Below are 21,370 nucleotides of genomic sequence, written 5' to 3'. Positions count from 1 at the left end.
AACGTACAAGATAAAGGAGAAAACTTGACAAACTAATGACAAACCAACCTTGTGGGCAGAGTACAGCAACCATCCGCTGTGAGTCTGACTTGGGTTTCGTAGCTATCCAGGGGGCACACGGCCTGCTGAACAGAGGGGCATTCCACAGTGCTACAGTCCACGCTGAAAACTAGAAGAGGCAAACAGAGAGGCACCACTTAGTGTTACATTTACTCACACTTTGAGTCCCCAAATGAAACACTGGCTCTTGAAAAATTTCCAAACTTTCCTTGCTTCCCAGAAACCCAGTCCTAGTGCTGGCATTTTTATTTGAGTCAACGTTATGGAACTGCAACATGCCCCAGATTTTCTGTTAGTAAAAAGGTGGGAACGAGACATGTAAGAGTTGAGATGAAGACAGAAAGAGAGTTAAACCAACAGTGGTTACATGGCTGGTGACAGCCTGCCACAAGTGTTTCTGATAGAACAAGAGATTGTTTTGCTTGAAGCATTTACCTAGCAGGAAAAAAGCCCCCGAACAAAAAGCCAACTGACCAACGATCAGAAACTTGCAAAGAGGAAATCACTACGATCCAGACGTGATCACAGACCACATTAGAAATGCTGCCACAAGAGCAAAGATGTTAGAAATAACGTAAAACAAGAAACATCTGGGACACGACAACAAATCAAATGCTGGCAAAGGAGGTGAGTAAACAGTCAAAGGTGGCTTAGCACATGCTATGAAGTCAGGGGATGGATGCAGGGAACCGGCAAGGAGAAATATTGAGGCTGAATATTGCATTGGAAAACTTCTGGCATTTTGATGCATGTATTTACCTGAAAATAACTTTCTGTTTTATGTATGATGATTGTTTTTAAATGTAATATTTTAGAGTGGCAGATAGATCTGCAAATGGGGGCTCTGATCTTCACTGGGGAAATGGAGCAGGTAGCCACAGTACCTTCACTTTTAACCCCACCTTCCCCATCAAGCATACTTTGAAGGGAAAAAAAAAGGAAGAAAAGAGGAAAAAAAAAAAAAAAAAAGACCCTCTGAAGGTGCTTATGTGCCAGTGGATCACTCTGGTTCTCTGACTGGAAGGCCAGAAGTCAGGCCATGAGCCCAAGGGGCAGACTCAGGTGAGCACACTGGTGAGAACACCCATCTTCGTGTGAGAGGAGAGGCCAGGGGCTGAGGAGGGATCTGCCACCCTCTGCTGCAAAGGAGCTAGGCTGCTGAGACGGGCTCGTGCATACCTGGTTTGCACTCATACAGGTCACAGCACTCCCCCGGCTTCCCTGAGGCTTTTGACACTAGTATGTTCAGGTATCCCGGCTGGCAGACTTTGCGCAGACAGCCGGCGGGGTCGCACACGCAGCGGCTGGGTAAAGGGCAGCATTCCCCGGGAGGAGCATAGCCCTCGATCAGAACGGAATCTTCAGGACAACGTGGAGAGAACTGGACTTCACAGCGGGCCTTGGAGCAATCTGGCTTCTCTTCTAAATGGGAGAGAAAGAATTTAGCTTCTGCCCAGGGCAGTGTGGGCACTTTTGTCAGAAGCACAGACAGTCCCGATGATCTATTTACTAACCAAAGAGAAGGGCAGAGGAAGAAACCTGGTGAAAACCCTCAGACCTGGTTGAGCCAACAAGGAAAATCTCACCCAAGATCTGCCTATCACACCAAATATGAGCCTGAAGTTCCCTTCTTCTCAGTCTTCCTGCTCACTTGTGCTGAGTAATCAACATCTAGTGCAATGGCCAGAGTGAAGAAAGGCAAGCGGGACACGTGTCTGTGAAACAGAGAATCTGAAAACTGGACATAGTCGGTGACTAACTGAAAGATCTTTGAATTCAAAGGAGTTTTAAGGGCTGCTCTTTGAAAACAGTGTATATTTAAACACCAAATTAGAGAACCACAAATAAACCATAGCTACTTCAGGGACTGGAGACAATGTACAAGATAATCTACATGGAAGAACTCTACCTCCAAACTCTGGGTTTCCCTGAGATAAACTTATTAAGATTATATGATTCTATGATGTGGCAGCTTAGCAAGATGGATAATGAGCCAAATTCTCATGTAATTTCCCTAAATGACACCTGGTGTGCTTCTAGCTCCAACAGAGATCCATCAAATGCACCTGTTCCCCTTTCTCCGGTATTATCTGCTGACCTATTGGCTGTACCCCAATTTTAGAGATGAGAAAAATAAAGCAAGGTGGGTATTACCCAGAGATTTTAGGATTGGGTAGCAAAGTCCTAGCTTCCAGCATCCCAGCCCACAGCTTGGTTTCTTCGTTTAAGTTTTTAAGAGACCTACACCAACATAAGGTTCTTGCAGAAAAAACTGATATGAACCAAAAGTTTATCATCACAGCCCATGACCTTTGGCGGGAGGTGGGGAGTTCAGGAAACATTAAGTGAAAATGATGCCATGTAATACTGGGGTACATTTCCATAAGTAAATGTCTTTCCTAAAGTAAAACCCACAGAATCGCATAGTAGGGTGGACCCAGGAGGTCACCTAGTTTAGTGTCCTCATTTTGTAGATAAAGAACCTGGGGCCCAAGAATCAAGTGACCTGCCAAGGTCAGTAGCAAAATTAAAGCAAGAATCCAGGCCCTCACTTCCAGTTCACTCAGATCTTGCTATCACAAAAGTAGATCTCTTTCCAAAACCACGCCTGTTCCTCCAGCCGTTTTCGACCTTGATAGCTCTTTCATCTTACTTGTCTAACTATTTCTTGCCTAATTAAGACATAGTATATGAGATCCCGCCTACTCATAGTTCTGTAAATTCATTCAAACGTATGTATGGAGCCCCTGCTGTTCCAGCAGCTTGGGATCCATCAGTAAAGACAACATGGATCCCTGTCCTCATTAGTTTATATGGTAGTGAAGGGTGAAGGAAAATAAACAATTAGCACCATAAATAAGCAAGTTATATAGCAGAGCAAAGGATGATGAGCGCTACAGGGGAAGTGGAGTACATGGAAGGAGGAGGGCAGTTACGGTGTGGTCAGAATGGGCATGACCGAGCAGCTGATGGTTGAACAAAGACTGGAAGGTGAGAGGGGCGAGCTGTGGAGACAGCTGGGAGAGAAGCATCCAGCAGGGGGGACAGCGGGGGGAACAGCCAACACACGCCCATGAGTCCGGAAAGAGTAAGGGGGCCAGTGTGGCAGGAGCAGGATGAACAGCAGTGGAACAGGAGATGAGGCGAGGACGGAAACAGCAGCACCTCATCACTCAGAGCCCCTCAGGCCATTTTAAAGACTGTGGCCTTCACTGTAAGTTACAGCTTTGATTATGTAGGAAGAGAAAGGGAATTAATTCAGAAAAACAGTCCCCTCCTTGGAATAATAGAAGTTTGGGGTCCTGGGCAGCATAGGAAGGCACAGGATATCTGGGGACAGAGGACACGTGGGAGGAGGCTGGAAAGGCATTTGGAAGGAAAGAATATGTAGGCAGCCAGACACATGTACCATTTACCACAGCTGGGTAGAGGGTGTGTTAGAGACGGAGATGAGATGAGGTGGTTAGTTCATGTGGATTAACTTACGAATGTCCTCTAATTTGCTGTTGGATGGAATGCTACTTCACTGCCCCTGTGCCTCAATCAGAGGCAACATTTAACTGCAGGCCTTTGCCCTCCCTTCTGGCCACCATCAACATGCCAATATCCAATACGCAGCTTAAAGCAGAGTGGAAAGTTAAACAGCCTTGGTTCTAAGAGCAGATTTCATTAACACATACGCCATGTGCTAATGTCACAATAACCCCAGGTGAGTTATCATTTGCTCCATTTTATAGATGATGAAACTTTGGTTAACACAGGTCAAGTTATTTGCGCAAGATCACACGGCACGTAAATGGTGATGTGAGGGTTCGAACCTGGTCCATCTGGTTCCAGCTATGCTCTCCTGTAATAACACGCCTCCTGTCCCAGGAATCACCGGCGCTGTTTGTGTTCAATCTTGCCCTTACCCTTCGTTTGCCCTTAATTGATTTCTCTGGCCTCAGCCTCTTCCCTGATCAGAGCTGTGGTTTCTGTTAAAACTATCCAGCTCAGCTGGATCTCGGCTCCCGCTGAGCCAGCCTTGTCTCACTGCACCTACAAAACCTACATTCCACATGCGCCTGGGTCAAACAGGCACTACCTACCTCTAGTCTTGGAGGATCCATCTGCCCTAACTTTCCTATTACAACCCCAAGGAACTAATGTGAGAAGAGAACATGATTAAGCTAGGAAGAATTCCATTCTCAGCTCCCCATCAGTGTGGGGTGGAATAAATCAAAGAGCTGAGGAGAAGAGGGTGAATCTTGACTGTATGGGAATTAAGCTGGAGTTTGTAAAGTACTTTCAGTAGACTGCTTATCTGGCAAACATATTGTTTTATAATTAAGAAAAGCTCTGTGACTTTAATTGCAAATAACACGTAATTGCTACTCTTGTTAGTTTGCTGTAATTAACTTATTTTGTATCACATCTTATTACATTCTTATTCTACAAAATATTCGCTATGTATAATCAGAATTTTCAAGCATATGCTTCAATTAAACATGTTTCCATTAAAACCCAAAAAGCTAGATCTTGCTAGTTATTTCACTTTCTTTTTGATAGTCCCAACAGTGTCACCTCTTGACATGTGTTTTGCAGTCCAACCCTGAAGAAACTTATGTCTTAAGGATAGGGTAGGCTACCGGAGACACAGTCTGATCCATAAGCAGAGCCGAGTTTCGGAGTTTGCAGGGATCTAAGAATGTTAAAAATGAAGGTTAAATCTTGTTAAATGCTTTTTCAACTTTTCTCAAGATGATCATACTGGCTTTCTCTTTATTAATATAATCAGTTAAGATTTTAAACCATCCTTGTGTTCTGAGAATAAACTCTTTTTTTAAAAAAGATCCTGTTGGATTTGACTTGCTAACATTTAAATACTTTTAAATTTATAAACTTGAGTAATATTAGTCTTTAGTTCTCCCTACGCTCTTTTATTTATTTATTTATTTATTTTTTGTGCTGGCCTTTTTGCAATCTTAGTTTCAGGGTTATACTAACTCTTTCAATGAGCTGTTTAGCATACTCTCTTTCTGCTGGAAAATCACTGAAATAACACAGAAATTACCTATTCTTTGATGTTTTCATACAACGCTCCTGTGAAACTATATGAACTTGGAATATTTTTTTAAAAGGGGGAAGAAACAGATTTTTTCCTTTGGTTATTAGATTATTCAGGTGTCCTACCTTTTTTAGAATCATCTTTACTAACTTATATTTTAGTAAAGAGCATATAATTCACCTAGATTTTCAAATTCATTTCAGACTTTATTGACCAATCTTTCTTTTTTGTAGTTTATGTGTTCATCAGTTCTTTTAAGTTTTTGAACCTCTTCCTTGTCTTTCGAATGATTTTGTTAGTTTTCCTCTAGTGTTTTAAGATTAATGCTTAGTTCACATCTATTCTTTCTTTGTTTTCTTAGAAATACAAATAATTTTAATTATGACTTTAATACTTTAGTCAAATATCACTTTGGTTATATTTTAATTTTTGATACGTACTGCTCTCAATGTGACTTTTTTCTAAATAAGTCTATATTTCAACCTTGATTTCCTCTTTAAAGACTGTTTTAGAAGAGAGGTATTAAATTTCTGCATATGTAGATTTGGGGAGGATTTCCTTTTGATTTTAATTTATAGTTCCACTGCCTTGTTGCTGCCAGAGAATGTAGGCTGTACAATTTTCTACTTTTGTTAACTTCTTCAGTTTTTCCTGTTTTTGTTTACTGGCACACTTGTGTGGCCTTATGCCAATTTTAAAATAGATGGGTATTTGAAAAGAACATGTATCTTCTGTTTATTATGTACAAACTTGCATATCTACTACATCAAGCCTCTTACTTAAGACATTCAGATCACCTTATAACTTCCATTTTTGATCTGATTTCCAAGACGGATCTGTAAAAATCTTACACTACGAGCCAGTAACTTTGTATTTCTAACAGTTTTTACTTTAATTTTTCAAAGTTGTATTGTTAACTTCATGACTAGCAAGCATAAGATTCAAGCCTATCATACTGACTTGGAAAGTTGTAAAATTATGCTTTCAAACAATTCAGATTTCTAAAATCTCTTTCTTCTTATTTTGTAATTGTTAACATTCTTAGATTTATCTTTCTCTTCTTTCAACACTCTATTCAGCTTTCCACAGATAACCTGGAACCCTCACCAGCATCTTCCCCTCCCCCAACCACTCATCTGCTTGTCACTTAAACTCAATACGGTTACCATAGCAACAGGAATTGTTTTTCTGATACCTTCTTTCTCAGCCTTTTTCTATTCTACACAAATTCTCCCAGTAGATTTCATTTATTTATCTATGTCTCTTTTCCATCTTTCTTCTATGGAGAAAATAAGGAGAAAACTATAGCCACACTGTGAATTCTATAACAATTAGAAGAGCTTATTGATATTACTTTTGAATTTTTAATTTTATCTATTTGAAAAGAAGTCTCTCCTGACTCCTTCCCTATGGTGTCTAACAAATCTATATACAATACTTAACTAACAAGCTTTTAAGTCTGAGTGTACTGACAACATTGCAACTGGCATTAAAAAAAATAAATAAAACCTGCCCCAGCTATATAAAGACTAAAGTGACAACATCACTTGCAACAGAAGTAATGAAGGGAAAATAAGCTGGTTTTTTAATATTAACAATCTTCCTTTAAGAGGTTAGTGCTTAAAATATTGACAAGCTCATCTAGTATAAAGTAATTTTATAATAATAATGTAAAGTTTCTATCACTCCTAGTTATTTTAACCTATGTGACTGAATCTTAGCTATTTCTAGAGCGTCTGCAAGTCCATATGTCAACAGAGAAAGTATAATCATGATCGACAAATAGCAAATTTGTTGATCTTGTCTTGCATTCAAGAGTTTTCTGCTTAAAACAGATTTAAATAAAACACAAAGGCAAATGAAAAACTACTGATGGGAAGAGGAAAAAAAGATAAACATTATACTGGCAGATTCTCATTATTTCTATTTAAATTTTGTAGAGTCCCACACATCTGACAGTGAAGCCTTCCTTCTATTTCTTGAAATGGTCATTTAAAATAACAACGGATATGCTGTACATGTATTAACAGAAAATAGGAAGCATAAAATGGACGAGTAAAATTTATAGACAGTCACCTACAAAGCTGATGCTGCTGGGTGCTCTGTTCTTTCCTCAGGTCTATCGAATTCTCTCCCTGTCCCTGTCCCTCTCTCACACACACACATTCTGAGACAATCCTTGGGAAGCCTAGCTACTTCAGAGAATTCAAAGGATTGAAAATTTGGATTACATTTAATATCAGAATTTAGTAGGTAGAGCAGAGAGTCCAGAGAGGAAGACTCTGGGGTCACTGTTGTCCCCACACCTCTCTCTGGTGTGTCTTATAACCTGAAGTCCTGTAGCATCTGTGGCATCAGCTCAGGGTATCACAGAGGCCCTCTGCCACTTGGTAGCATAGGAGGCAAATCCCTGGAATTACAATTCTGGGGGAAACAGACAATGAACAGAGAGGTACAAAGCACAATGCCAGGAGGTGATAAATGCTGCGGGCACATTCTGTGACACGGGTGTGCTACATTCACCAGGTCAGAGAGGGAAGGCTTCTTGACACCGCATCTGAACAGAGACTTGCATGAAAGGAGAAAGCATGCAAATAACAGGGCAAGGGTGTTCCAGACATGGGAACAGCAAGAATAAAGAAAGGTTCTAAAGCAAGGAGTCACTTTCCAAGTAGAAACATAAACTCCATAACTATTAAGAAGAAATCTAAACTGGTATAATAAGTAGAAAATACCAATAAAGGCTCATAAGAAAAATATTTTGATAGATAATGTTTCTTATTAAGGATTTAATTCTCACGGTCATGCTAGAGAAATGAAAGAATCTCTCCTAACTGAGCACCTGCTATGTGTGAGGTATGCCTCTGCTCATTCTCATGCACCTCGGTACGGCTGTGTGAAGAAGAGATAACATCTTCATCTCTATGTGACAGATGATGAGACAGACCCAGAGGGGATATGACACTTGGCCAAGGTCACAAAGCAAGAGGCAGAGCCGCCAAAGCCCACAATTTTCCTACTAGTTCATAATGCCAAAAGCAAAGGGAGCTTCAGTTTTTCTGGTCAGCATTTCTGGTATTGTATGTTTAGTCAATGGCCACATTTTTGCTCAAATAGAGAAAACAAAATTAATTTGCAAAGATAAAGAGGTTCAGGGTCTCCAATGTATCCTTATCACTTTCATTTTCTTGTTGACTGTCCTATTTCCTTTGACACTTGGCCTTGCAGATATCACCAGCTAAAAGGAGAAACTTTCTTACATTCATTATTATTTTGTTCTGAAAATGTCTACTACAAATGCAATACATATGTCATCTCTAAATTTTTATATTTAGGGACTGACTCCTTTAAAGTTACACTGTGAATTCTTTTCATTCACATTCCATGATTTTATCATAACCTTTTTTGGCAAGCTTTGCCGTGAAGACTTGTTCTGCACAATCATAACCCCTAGGGGAAAAAATTAGACTTGTTGATACAGTCCCAGAAATATTTCATACTTCAGCTCGTTCAGAAACACCCACCGTACTTTCCCAGCACTTTCTTTGACTTTGAATTTAGCATTTAACAGTGATGAATTCTTCTTTTCTAGGTGATTTGTTAAAGATGCCATATTAAATTGTTTTCAATTACCTAATAAAGTTAGGTTGCATCACAATGGAATGTAACTTAACCAAATATAAAAGAAAAAAATTCAAATGCTCTGTAAGACTGCAATGTGTGATATTTTAATTCAGTGGTTCTCAACCCTGGCTGTGCATTAGAATCACTCACAAAGCCTTTAAAAATACCACTGTCTGGATCCCACCTAAAACCAATTAAATCAGAATTTCTGGCGGAGGGGCCTGGGCATTAGTATTTGTTTCAATAGCTCCCAGGGTGATTCTATTGTGAGATTAAGGCTGAGAACCACTGCCCTTTACAATGAAGTTCCCTATTGACAGTACAGCTTTGCCAAAGGCAGTTCAAACATCCTGGCAAAACAGGAGTTGGCCAAGTGCCAAAGCAGCACTGAGGCCGCCAGATCTCTGCCATCTACCAAGTGGTCTAAGCTGTATGCTGAGCCCCACCGGACCACACATCTTTTCTGCCCTCAGGATGTTAATGAATGCGGTTGATAATAATGCTTTAGAGTTTTCCTACTCAAAGCATGGCTCCTGGAACAGAAGCCTCAGCATCACCTGGGAGCCTGCTGGAAGTAAAGAAACACAGACCTCATGCCAGGCCTGTAGAATCACGATCTACATTTTAGCAAGATGCATAGTACAGTTGAGATGAACAGCTCTAGAGCGGTGGTTGTCAAACAGTGATTCTGGGACCAGCAGCATTAAGCATCTCCTAGGAACTTGCTTGAAATACAAATGCTAAGGCCCCACACACCAGACCTACAGGGGCGGAAACTCTGGGCGTAGGGCCCAGCAACCTGTGCTTGAACAAACCCCCCAGGTGATTCTCATGCACACCTCGGTGTGAGAACCTCAGTGCTAGAATAATGATTCTTAACCCCAGCTGTGTACTAGAATCCTCCTCCAACCAAGAGTAAAAATCTAGAAGCTCAGAGTACAGCCCAGACCAATTAAATTGGAATTCTGGGAAGTGGGATACCGATATCAGTATTTTTAAAGTCTCCCAGATAACTCCAACGTGCAATGTTGACCTACTGTTCTTAAGCCTCCCCACCCCCAGCCTCTACACTCCCAAGGGATTTAAAGCTGCTTTAATTCTTAGAAAATCTGATCCAACCAGTCTTTTCTAGAATCTTCCCGGAAAAGGTCAGCACTTCCTGGGAGGAGGAAAAAAAACTGAGAGAGGCTTCCAGGTTTTGTCTCTCACGGTAGGTGGTGGGGTAGAAAGAATAGGGGAGCAGGAGACCCAGATCCCAAATGTGGATTTTAAAACATAGTTTGCAAATGTTTACTAGAATTTTGAGTCCAGAGATATTTTATTTCATCATCTGTTAATTCACACCAGGAAAACATTAAATTTACTCCCAGAAAGATTTGTCATTCAAATAATTATATTTATATATTCACACACCATAACAAATTTCAAAATCTAACAATGAATTTATTAAAAAACAACCCTGGCAATAAAGTAAGGCCTAAGGATGGTTTAGATAAATGTCCAAAGAACTAAAGATTGGCTTCAAAAAGATTAATTTTACCTAATAAACTAGTCTTCTCTGAATACCTCACCCCTCCTTTTGCCGTTAAATCCTAGCCCACAAAAAAGGAATCAAGATTATTAGAGAATGGAACACATGACTAACGAGGAAAACGTAAATTAAATTTGTATACTCAGCTCAGCAACATATTAAGAAGACTCTTCATAACAGCTTGAAAATGTCACAGAGACATAAACATTAGAAATGAAGAACTCCCCAGGTGGCGTTTAACGGAAGGCAACATCCATTATAGAACACAAACAAAACCTCTATTTTGCTGAGGAATTTCTGTGATTTTGGGTGGGTTGCTCTCCAAACTTCAATTTTCCCTCCTCTGAGGAAGGGATGCTGCAGCTTGGTTCTACCTTCGTGTAATGACAATACCAATTTGAAAAAAACATAACAAAATGTCCTATTTTAAATATATGAAAATGAAGGAGCCCATGCTCATCTGTAAAATGAGGGGCCGGCACTTGTGGATGTCTTCTATGAATACAGTCCAGCGAGAAGTCCTATGAGCCCTCCCTGTGCAACTGGGTTCCAAGGATGTTCGGTCCCTGCTCATTGGAGGAAGACCGGCAAATGCTTGCTGAATTAAAGGAGCAGCCAGTCATGTGCTTTTAAAACTCCAGTATTTGTTAACATTCTAGAGTTTTAGTAGCATAGTACAGAAAAAAGTGTGATCTTATGTGATTTTAAAACACAAGGAACAATAAACTAAGAGTATTATCAGTAATAATGTCAACAAATTCCTGAGTCTGGGAGATGGTATATGGATTTCAAAAGTCCTTCTTTGGAGGGACTCCAAAGAATATCATGTGTTGATCTGAGGTTTCTGAAAGTGACTATACTTATGTAATTAAAATAATATATCAAGAATAAAGAGAAGGCGCTAAATAGCACGAATAAAGGCCGACAGGTAGAGAGTACAGCAGAACATGCTGTTGCTATTCTGTCCTTGCTGACGACAGCAGCAGAAAATAGAGAAGAGCAGGCTATTTAACTGGTCAACTGGTAGTTCTCACGAGCATTTGCACATTCCAAAAAAAACCCATGTGGCTAAAATTATAAATATATTTTTGAAAATATATTTTGGCTACTTATTTTTTTCTGCCTCTTCCTCCCTTCTTCCTCTTTTTAATTTGTTTTTCACTGAAGATAAACTACTTGTTTGAACCATTTACTTGTCATTTAACAGAGGTTACTCTTTAGCTACTTTTAATCTTTTTTAGATGGGAGTAAATATAGCCCTGGTTCACTACAAAGGTTTACGAGCCAGGAAGAACTATCCTCAAATCTGGGCTCTTCTACAACTAGCTGTGTGATGTTAGGCAAGTTTCTCAACCTCTCTGAGTCAGAGTTGTTACAAAATTTAATCCAGATAACATATTTTGTAAGTAACCCTCTGCCTGGCACATCTAAAGTGTTCAACAGATAATAGCTCTTGATATTATCATCATTATTATTATCATTAATTACTAGAAAGAGTCTGGATTTTGAGTCAGACAGACCTCAGCATGTGTGTGACGTGTATGCCATTTCTAGCCCCTTTATGATCTTCAGCAAGTCACCTAATCTCAGGAAGCCTCAGCACACTCACAGGTTCAACAAGGCATACTTATTCTACAAGATTGTTCTGGAGAGTAAAAGAATATATACTTTCTTCTATATTATATAAAATACAAAGTATACAAGCATAGAAAGCATTTCATATTTTATGTGTGTGTGTGTATATGGTACACTTAGGTCGTCATGTTTTCTCTTTCTCATGTTGTTTTAAACCTAATACCTAACGTGATGTACCAGAACACAGATGTAATTATTAAATGTTTGCTAGTATTGATAATGGTAAAGTCGAAACACACACACACACACACACACACACACACACACACACACACGCACGCATAGCTTATCATGTCCCATACACACAGTCATCTTAGCATGCCAAAAGTTTCACTCAAGTGCTGCTTCCATTACTTACTTTATTAATTCCCTAAAATAAAAACAAAAAGCTTTTACTCTGGAGAAAAGGAAAGAAGCTGCCTTAAACAGGTAGCTTTCCCTGGAGATTCTTCCCAGCTATTTCTACATTCAAGATGTGTTTACAAAGCTGGCAAACTGACAAGATGTATATAATGGTAATGAGTGCCTCCCAAAGCAAACAAACAAAGGCCTCCCAGCATTTATACCAATACCACTAAGGCCCTCCCGGGTGAGAAGGTGCTTCTGCAGACCCCCTCCCCACAGGTGGGCAGCGCCTCTGAGAACAGCCTCATTCCCTTCTCACGAGTCCCTCTCCCAAGGCCTCTGCACCCATTCTCGCAGCTCCAGCACAAACTTCCTAATCAGACCTGCACGGGGCAAGCCTCTGATAGGGCCCCGTGTTTCTATACTGTCTTTGTGTCCTTTGTGTACCCGCCTCAACTGCCAAGAGAGAACCCAGAGACTACAAATATGTGAGCTGCAGCTGAGTAAAGGGATGTGTTTACTTTCCATCTTGAACTACAACTTGACCTGTAGCAAAAACAAAAATACTGCAATGCGTATTTTTTCCCAGAAATGATAATTATAGTACTCCAAACATTTTTCAAACTTCAACTACCAAAATGGAAAAGGCATTTCAACAAATAATTTATTAAATAGGTACTTGTATTCTTGGTAGCCCTTACATGGAAATTAAACTTTTTTTTTTTTTTTCTTCATAGCCATTAAAGGGCTTGGCTCCTGGTTCAAAGTCGTCTTCCAGGGTGAGGTGGGTGGGGCTCATCCTCCCAAGCTGATGTAGGTGGAAAAAGTCCACCCTTTTCATCACAGCCAGCATGGGTTTATAGCACCTTTTCCCCACTTTGCAAATAGCAATTTAAGCATTACAGCTTGTACATGGGTTGTACAAAGAAACTTTTGCACATCTGGCTGATGGGATGTACTGGAATGGAAGGATAAAGCCAGATACACCCCTGGTACCAAACATAGGAGGTACAGTATTTGGACTCCTCTCAGGAGCACTGTGAGACTCCCAGCTTATTTTAATTCTTCTCTCTGGAGGGAATCCTTCCTAACCTCATTCCTCATCTGCTCCTTTACCTCTAGCCGAAGTTCTTCTGGACCCAGGAGCCCCATCAGGATATGTCCACTATAACTACAACCGTCAGGCTTTCCAACACTCTTTAGACCACTGCTTCTCAAACACTGAGCATGCTAAAGTGCTTCGTAAAGCACAGCCTTCTGAATCTCATCCCTGCTGTGGAATTAGTTGGTCTCGGGTGAGGCCTGAGGACGCACATTTCTAACAAATTCACAGGTTTCTTAGGCTCCTCTGTCCAGGTGCCATGCTTTGAGACCCACTGCTTTAGACCATATCTGCTTGAAAACTTCAGTCTCTTATAACCTCTACAAGAGACTCTCTGCCCTCCCTCCTCCCCCGAGGAAAAGCTGCTTTTCTCTCTGTCTCTCCTTTCTATAGGTATGTAGCAGAGCTGGCTCTAGGTGTAAGAGGATAGCCACAGGCTTGACGGACCTGAACAACAGTGGTCCCAGCCAATCTCATCATTTCCTACACTAAACAGCAAACCACAGGGGGCGCAGCATCGCAGGCCTGAGACAGAATTCAGAGAGGCGCATAGCAGAGGGAGCAGAAAACGCTGCAGGCTTTTAAGGCAAGAGGAGGTCACAGCTGCTGCCAAAGTGAACACTGTGCTCAGCTGGTGCTGCTCCCATATTCCAGGATTCGCTTCCGTTTTCAAATATGCCAAAGGCCATGATTCCACAAATAAGCCTCACCAGAATGAATTAAAGGGACAAAGTAATTTATGGTGAACCAGCTCTCACAAATTCACACTCCAGTGACTGGGAATTTGTGTTAACTTGCAGTAAGAGTGTCATAAAATTTCACTTGACATATGTGATGGGGGCCCAAGTGCCTTGTAGTTTTTTGCCCCTCAATCCCTCCTGCGCTACTTTGTCCATTCAGTATGCCAACCAGTGGGGGGAAGGGGAGGGGAAGGCACAACTCCAATGGCACGATGTGAAAAGGTGCACTGTTACTTCTGCTCACTGCGTGGACCAGGACTCAGTCACACGGCCACACCTACCTGCCAGGGAGTCTGAGAAATGCAGACTTTATGCTGGGTGGCCATGTCTCCAGAGACAATTTTATATCTATGCAAGAGAAGGAGAATGGACACATGAAGATGGAGACAACTAGAAACCTCTGCAACAAGTGTCCAAAGAAAATGAATAATGGAAGTATTTTGCCCTTTTAAGAGCGAAAGTAAAGCATTCTGAAGAATCACTTGAGACACAAATAAGCAATATATGTGCTCCTTACTAAAGTTCTACATTGATTTATTAAAAATAACTAAGAGATTCTTATTCATACATTAGCTCTACAAATATTTAACAATCAACTACCACGTAAGAGACACTGTAATACGTTAGATATTTTAATAAAAAGCAATGATATATAGAAAACCCTTAGTCACCGATGAGCCCAGATTTTCTGAACATATGAACTTTAAGCAGAAAGCCTAGGCTTCTTTTGAAACGTTCTATAGCTCAGAATTTTCAACAAGTCAATCTAATCCTTCCTACAATTAAAATATGAAAAAAAGATGAAGTGGAGATTTGAAGCTCTAATTACAAGAGAGTAGAGGAATTAACATGCGTGTTCTTGCATACAAATGTGGGTATGATTCTGCCTACAGGGCTCTGGTCAAAGGAGAGGAAAAGCTTTCTTAGTCAGAAATTCTTAGATATGAATGAAGAAAACAGTGACTTGGAAAAGCCAAGTGACTTGCTTACGGGCCATGCACGTAATGAACGTCCAGGCAGGGCAAGAAGCCCAGTCTCCTGGGGAAGTCAAGACACATATTTGTCATCCTAACCTTCTTGCCCTTCGGGCTATAGTCTGCATCTTTCCCTGATAGTTATTCAGTCTCTCACAGAATACTTAAAACTGTTTAGAATTGAGCTGAAAAATTATTTGATTACAAAGCTCTTTTATCATGCAATCAGCTAAATATACAAACCAAACCAAAATAGCCCTTTATAAGTGGAGTGGCTAGGAAAGGTCAGAAGAGCAACCTCTGGTCATAGCACGGCTGTGGTGCTGTCCACCAGCCAGGTGCTGATAGGCTACCCACTCACACAGCCAGAGCCTCGCCCTCTGAGACACGGTGAACAAATATGCCAGGAATGGGAGGGAGGACAGGCCTGCCAAGATGGACTACAAGGGCAATCTGTCTGCACACCAAGGGCCTTGGGGCTGGGACCGCAGGAGGAGAGAGCTCCCATGAGGAACACCCTGGGGCCTCCATACCACAGGGACTTCTCTGTAACAACCTAAGTTGCAGGAAGTTTAGAACTCTGGCAGTTTCCCCAGCCAATTTAGAAGATGAAGTCCAGGCAGAGGAATGTAGCAACTCTATGACCAGAGCTGCTGGTAAGACCAGAGAGGGTCTCTCAGCATTAAAGATGGTAGAATGCCTCATGTGGAAGTTGTATCTGCTTCCAGGGCCTTGGCTTGGTGTGGCTCCCATTTCTGAAAAGGTTTCTGTCTGCAAAACCCCATCATGCTGCTAAGGCTTTCTCATAGTTTAAGCAGCGCTTCTCTGCTCTTGGTCTGCTCCTCGGTTTTGTGGTAGACTTCAATTATCTAGCCATCTTCTCCTACTGATGGGTGAAAGATTCTGTCCTGATGCTGAGTGTAACCGCTTCTGCCTGCCTGGTCTTGGGAGGGCACTGCAGATCTCCTGTCCAGCACACGACGAGGACAGAGCCAGCCTTCTCTATTTCTCTCCCATTTTCTCCCTCTTCCTTTTCCTACTATTTTCCTGTCTTGAAGTCACAGCTGCTCTCATCCCTAGGAAAGTCACTTTTTAAAATTCAGGGTTTATGTCAATGCTATCCTTTCTCCATGTTATAACTAAGAATATAAAAACGTGTCTTGAAGGGGGAAAGCACTACACATACAAAAAAGGAGCCCCATAGAAGGTCAGATATGAACATGGGGGAAAGGGAATCCCACAGGTTTTCTTTAGTGATACTGGGAGCTTGATGGACTAGCTGTATGTGCATTTCTATTCTAAGTATTTCTTAACAACAGATTAAGAAGCCACCTTTTCTCCCTGACCTATTGCCCAGTTTCAGAGCTCCAGAACGTAAGCTATTGCCCCAATTTCTAGTTCTACTTGGAGACACCAGTTTCTCACTGTCTTCTCTATTCAAGATGATTTCCTCCTAGGAGGTTAAAAGAATCCCACAAGGAAACAGAGTGTGGACAATGGAGACTCAGAGGAGCAGGGGTAAGGGTGCAGGGGGAGTGGATGATGGAGGTCACTTGGTGGGTTCAATGTGCATTGCTTCAGTGATACACGCACTGAAGGTCCTGACTTCGCCACAACGCAATATATCAATGTAGCAAAATGGCACTTGTACACCAAGAATATATACAAATAAAAAATAAATGGGGAAAAACATATACAATGTTTAATACAAGTGGCTATTGATACGTGCTAGGAATTTTACCTAATCTTAAAGCCTTAAACAGAGATTTAAGACATCTCAAATGACTGTCAGCATTAATGGTTGTAATTCCAAAAGGCTATTCGGTCAACATATCATTACTGGGCCTCCTATTAAAAAAAGGGATGGAAATATGGTAAACTCAGAATTTTTGCAACAGAGAAGTCCTGAGGTTTTTGCAAACACTAATTGGTGCACCATGCAGATTACAATTGCCCTAGAAAGTCCAATTTTACATTTGCCTGCACACTCACTGAGGTATATTTCCAAAAATTGCGCCTCTTCATCCTTTACCATGCCTTACAGAGACTCCATCTACTGCCAAACACTGCTTGCTAGCTTTTGAAACTTGTCCCAGATTTCTGTTTTCTGGTAAAGAATCATCACTTTCTAGGACCTTGTTATTCCTCTTCACTCCCATTGCCAGCATTAGAAGCTGGCTTTCTTTTACAAAGAAAAAAAGTTTTGACTAGTTCATGACTTCTTACAAATGTGATAATGGGCCAAAAACAACGGGGCCATTGGCTTGTCACCAGCTAAGTGATTTGCTCCTGCATAGGTGTCTCACAGCACACCTGATCCAAATTACAAATTACTACATGCCATGGACCTTCTGGGTCACTGTTTCATGAATAACTGGATTTGCGAATGGTCAATCAATGAATTACAAGGGTCTACTGTATTGGCTTCTGTGTAATCTGTATAATTCATGGTTGTTTGTATTTAGCAATAACCTCATACCTAACTCTTGTACTGACTATCTATTTAAGAATGTGTTCAGAAAACTGTGCCTTGGCCAGGCACAGTGGCTCACGCCTGTAATCCTAAGCACTCTGGGAGGCCGAGGTGGGCGGATCATTTGAGCTCAGGAGTTCGAGACCAGCCTGCGCAAGAATGAGACCCCATCTCTACTAAAAAAAAAAAAAGAAAGAAAGAAAGAAAGAAATTAGTTGGACAACTAAAACTATATAGAGAAAAAATTAGCCAGGCATGGTGGCACACGCCTGTAGTCCCAGCTACTCAGGAAGCTGAGGCAGTAGGACTGCTTGAGCCCAGGAGTTTGAGGTTGCTGTGAGCTAGGCTGGCACCATGGCACTATAGCCCGGGCAAGAGAGTGAGAATCTGTCTCAAAAAAAAAAAAAAAAAAGAAAAGAAAAGAAAAAGAAAGCAAGCTGTGCCTCATCTGAGCCTCTGATGACAATGTTGGTAACTCAGTTTGTCACCAGTAAGCCTCCTTTTCGGCTGGAGAAAAAATTCTCAGTTATCAATTCCAAGGGCATTGGAATTTTCATTTTCATCCTTAATTAACCGTCACTGTGAAGCAAAAATTATTAAGAAAATGATTTTTTATATTAGAAAATAACTTAGACTTTCAATAACTTAAAAGTATTTAATCTATGTTTAACCTGCCAGAAATATGTAATGCTAATTGAATTGTTCAGGTGAGTTTTAAGTAATGACCCTTTACCAGTATTCACAATAAAACAGTTTTAACAGGAAAGTTCTGCCCAGCAGATATTATTTCTGAACACATGTATCTAACAGTGGAGGGCTTACTCTTCTGTACGTTTGATCTGCTAGATGCTATTTTTTAAGGCTGGGAACCACACATCATTTTTGTATCACTCAGAGAGTCAAACTGGCATTCATTCTTCCATTTACAAATGTGTTGAGCAACTCCTTGACCCACAGTGAGAACGATACCCAGTTCCTCACCTGCACAAACTCACTACTGAGTTCTGGAGAGTAAGAGGAGCGTTAGCATGGACTCAGTCCTCGGCCTGTCATTAACTACGTATGTAATTGTGTACAATTCTTTCCATCTCTATGAGCTTCCATGTACTCCTTTACCAGTAGGAGGGTTAGCACGTGAATCCCAAGGTTCTCTGTACTCCAAGAATCAGAGAACAATATAGGAAAAGTTAAATAACACAGAATGATAATCAAAGAGGTAACTCAAGGCAATCTGGCTTTTTTTTGGGTGGGGGTACATGTGATAATTTAATATATTCATATAATCTATAAAGATCCAATCAGTGTAATTGAGATATCCAACAAGGCAAGATGTTATTAAGTGGCACATGAGTGGCAGGGACAACAAACTGCAACTTTAGAGGAAGGAGAGATTAGTGTGCATGGCAGTTGTTGGGAAAGCTGCATGGAGAAAGCAAAATTTTTATCAGGGCCTTGAAATACAAATAGGGTTTAAAGCAGATGTAGTGAGGATGCTGGCGGCAGGGACTATTCCTATCAGGGGGTGTGGCCTCAGTAAATGGAGCTTGTCACACTGCCACACACCCTATGCCGCACCCACAGCCGTACTGCTGAGGCCCACATCATGGCTTTGTCTGCCTCTGTGCTTTGAATCAGTTGTGTCCATCTCCTACAATGCTCCTCCCCCACATTCACCCAGATCTCAGACGGCTACCATCTACCCTTGCCGCATTTATCAAGTACTCATTACGTCCTGGACACTTTGCTAGAGATCTGCAGAGACAGAGTTGAACAATACAGAGTCCTTACCCTCAAGGAGCATTCTGGTTATCTTGAAGCAAAAGCCGTATCTCCTCTGTGAAACACCCCTTCACCTCTGCCTCCCCTCAAAGTCTGATTCCATCCTTTAGTCTATTTTCACAGACTTTGTACATACACCTACTTTATGAAATGTTTACACTGCACCATTAATTACTGATATTTATATCATGGCAATCCACGACCAAATGTGATTTCCAGAAGACTGGAGCTTAGTATTGTACATCTGTGTTTCCTGCTGTCTAACATCATGCCTAGACCATGATGTTCGCTGTCCTCATCTGTAAAAAAGGATAGTGAAAGTCTCTGCCTCATCGGCTTGTTGAGAGGTTTAAGTAACACGTGTTCAGGGCTGAGACTAATATCCGGCACGTAAGTAAACATCTATTGTTGGCTCTGATTATCATTAGCTGCTGACCTTTAGTTACAAAAGATTCTGGGATCTTTTTATAAGTCATAGAACCAAATCAACAATGTAAACTCCAAGAATCAAATGACAGAAGGGCAAAGGACTCAAATAACTGAGTACAATACTCCGGTAGCACCAACCCAAAGTATGCAAAAACATACTAAGTTCACAAAGCTTTCCTCTCCTACCTATGTAACAACTGCAAAAGACCTGGACTCTTTTAATAACTGTGCAACTGTTACATTATCTGACTTTAGAAATGTCTGCACACAATGAATTGCACATTACTATAATACGTACTTCAACCACATTGATTTTGTTAACAAAGGAACACTGTAAAATGGATATAGTACTTAAGTAGTTATGCAGAGGGTGTGTCTCAAAGTGTAATTAACTTTATGGACTATTCAAAGGTCTCCAAGTCCAGCACCGTAATTATTTTAAATAGTTAAAAACATGCCTTAAGTGGTCATGTGGTTCAGTGAGTCCGGGCTGACTCTGGCTTAGGGCCCCCAGTTTGGCACTACTTACCTTAAGTACAATGAAATTCTCAAAATCAGTTCTAAAAACAAACTGTCTCAATTTATTTGCACTAATAATTTTTAAAGGGCTATAGCACATTAAAATGAATTCTAAAGTACCCAAGAATCTCTGATTTCGACAACTAAGAGATCCCACAAAGTTGTAAAATGCTCCAGTATGGAAGTAATTCCTTTCTTACCAAGTACTATAAATGCTGTTTCCATTATATACACTACTTATATGCTTAAAAGCTCATTTGAAAGAAAGTAAAGCAGGCCTACATTGGATAATGCATTGCATTGTTTCTGTAACCAGTCCTTAGTGTGACATTTAAGGAAACTGAGGAAACATGACACAAAAGACGATGGACTCCAATCAAGAGAGCAAGTGTTAGCCCCAGACCATCACTGACTCAGCAGCTACAGATCCCAATGAGAACAACCATTTCCAAAGTATTAAATGAAGCACTTTGGGAGTTGCATTGTGAGCAGCACAGGAATAAAACTGGCATCATTAAATCTGGGGAATTTGATTCTTGAAGCTGATTTATACCACATATTTTTAAAATTTTTACCTGAGCAATCACATCACTGAGAAACCAAAACCTTAGTATCAGAATACAGTCCAGAGCAGAGCTTGCTTCTTCCACAGTGGTAAATTACTGCCTGAATGAATGGTGACTCTGAGGACAGATAAGTAGTGACATAAAGACTGGCAGTTACTGATAGCAAAGCTTCTTAGACTACACAGTTATTGGAATCCAATCTTGGAGATTCAGGATTTCGAAAGGCACTTGAAACTATTCAGTTATGCAGGGGAAAAAAGGTCTACCATGTCACCTTCTATTACCTGCCATCTTCTATTACCTGCCACCTCTATTAACTGGTACAGGTGTATCCCCACATATATAGTAACATACTAATGATGTTCAAATTAAAGACTGAGAGCTATGGAAGGATCCTAAAGTTCTTTTTCAATTAAAGAATATTAACTACATTTAATACATAAGATAAAAAAGCAAAATAAAGGGACAAAGCCCCCAAGAAAATAACAGGGGACTTATAAATTTAATCGAATTGTTCTTCAAAGTCACCTTAGAAAGTCATCTAGT

General features: G+C 40.7%; 1 protein-coding gene across 4 annotated transcripts in view; it reads right to left on the bottom strand.

Moving 5' to 3' along the window:
* The window catches only part of CRIM1 (cysteine rich transmembrane BMP regulator 1), a 188,463-nt gene that overhangs the window by 103,571 nt on the left and 63,522 nt on the right, over nt 1-21,370 (bottom strand). For 3 of the 4 annotated variants that reach the window (XM_045549370.1, XM_045549372.1, XM_045549371.1), the window contains 2 exons: nt 1,240-1,482; nt 49-169 (listed from right to left, as the gene is read on the bottom strand). In XM_045549370.1, coding sequence (XP_045405326.1) covers nt 49-169; nt 1,240-1,482 — 364 coding nt within the window. The remainder of the gene's footprint in view (nt 1-48; nt 170-1,239; nt 1,483-21,370) is intronic. The other variant, XM_045549373.1, reaches the window with a different exon arrangement.

Source organism: Lemur catta, chromosome 4 (genome assembly GCF_020740605.2).
Source record: "Lemur catta isolate mLemCat1 chromosome 4, mLemCat1.pri, whole genome shotgun sequence".
In the NCBI taxonomy this organism is placed as follows: domain Eukaryota; kingdom Metazoa; phylum Chordata; class Mammalia; order Primates; family Lemuridae; genus Lemur; species Lemur catta.
This window is presented reverse-complemented; position numbering and strand designations above follow the sequence as displayed.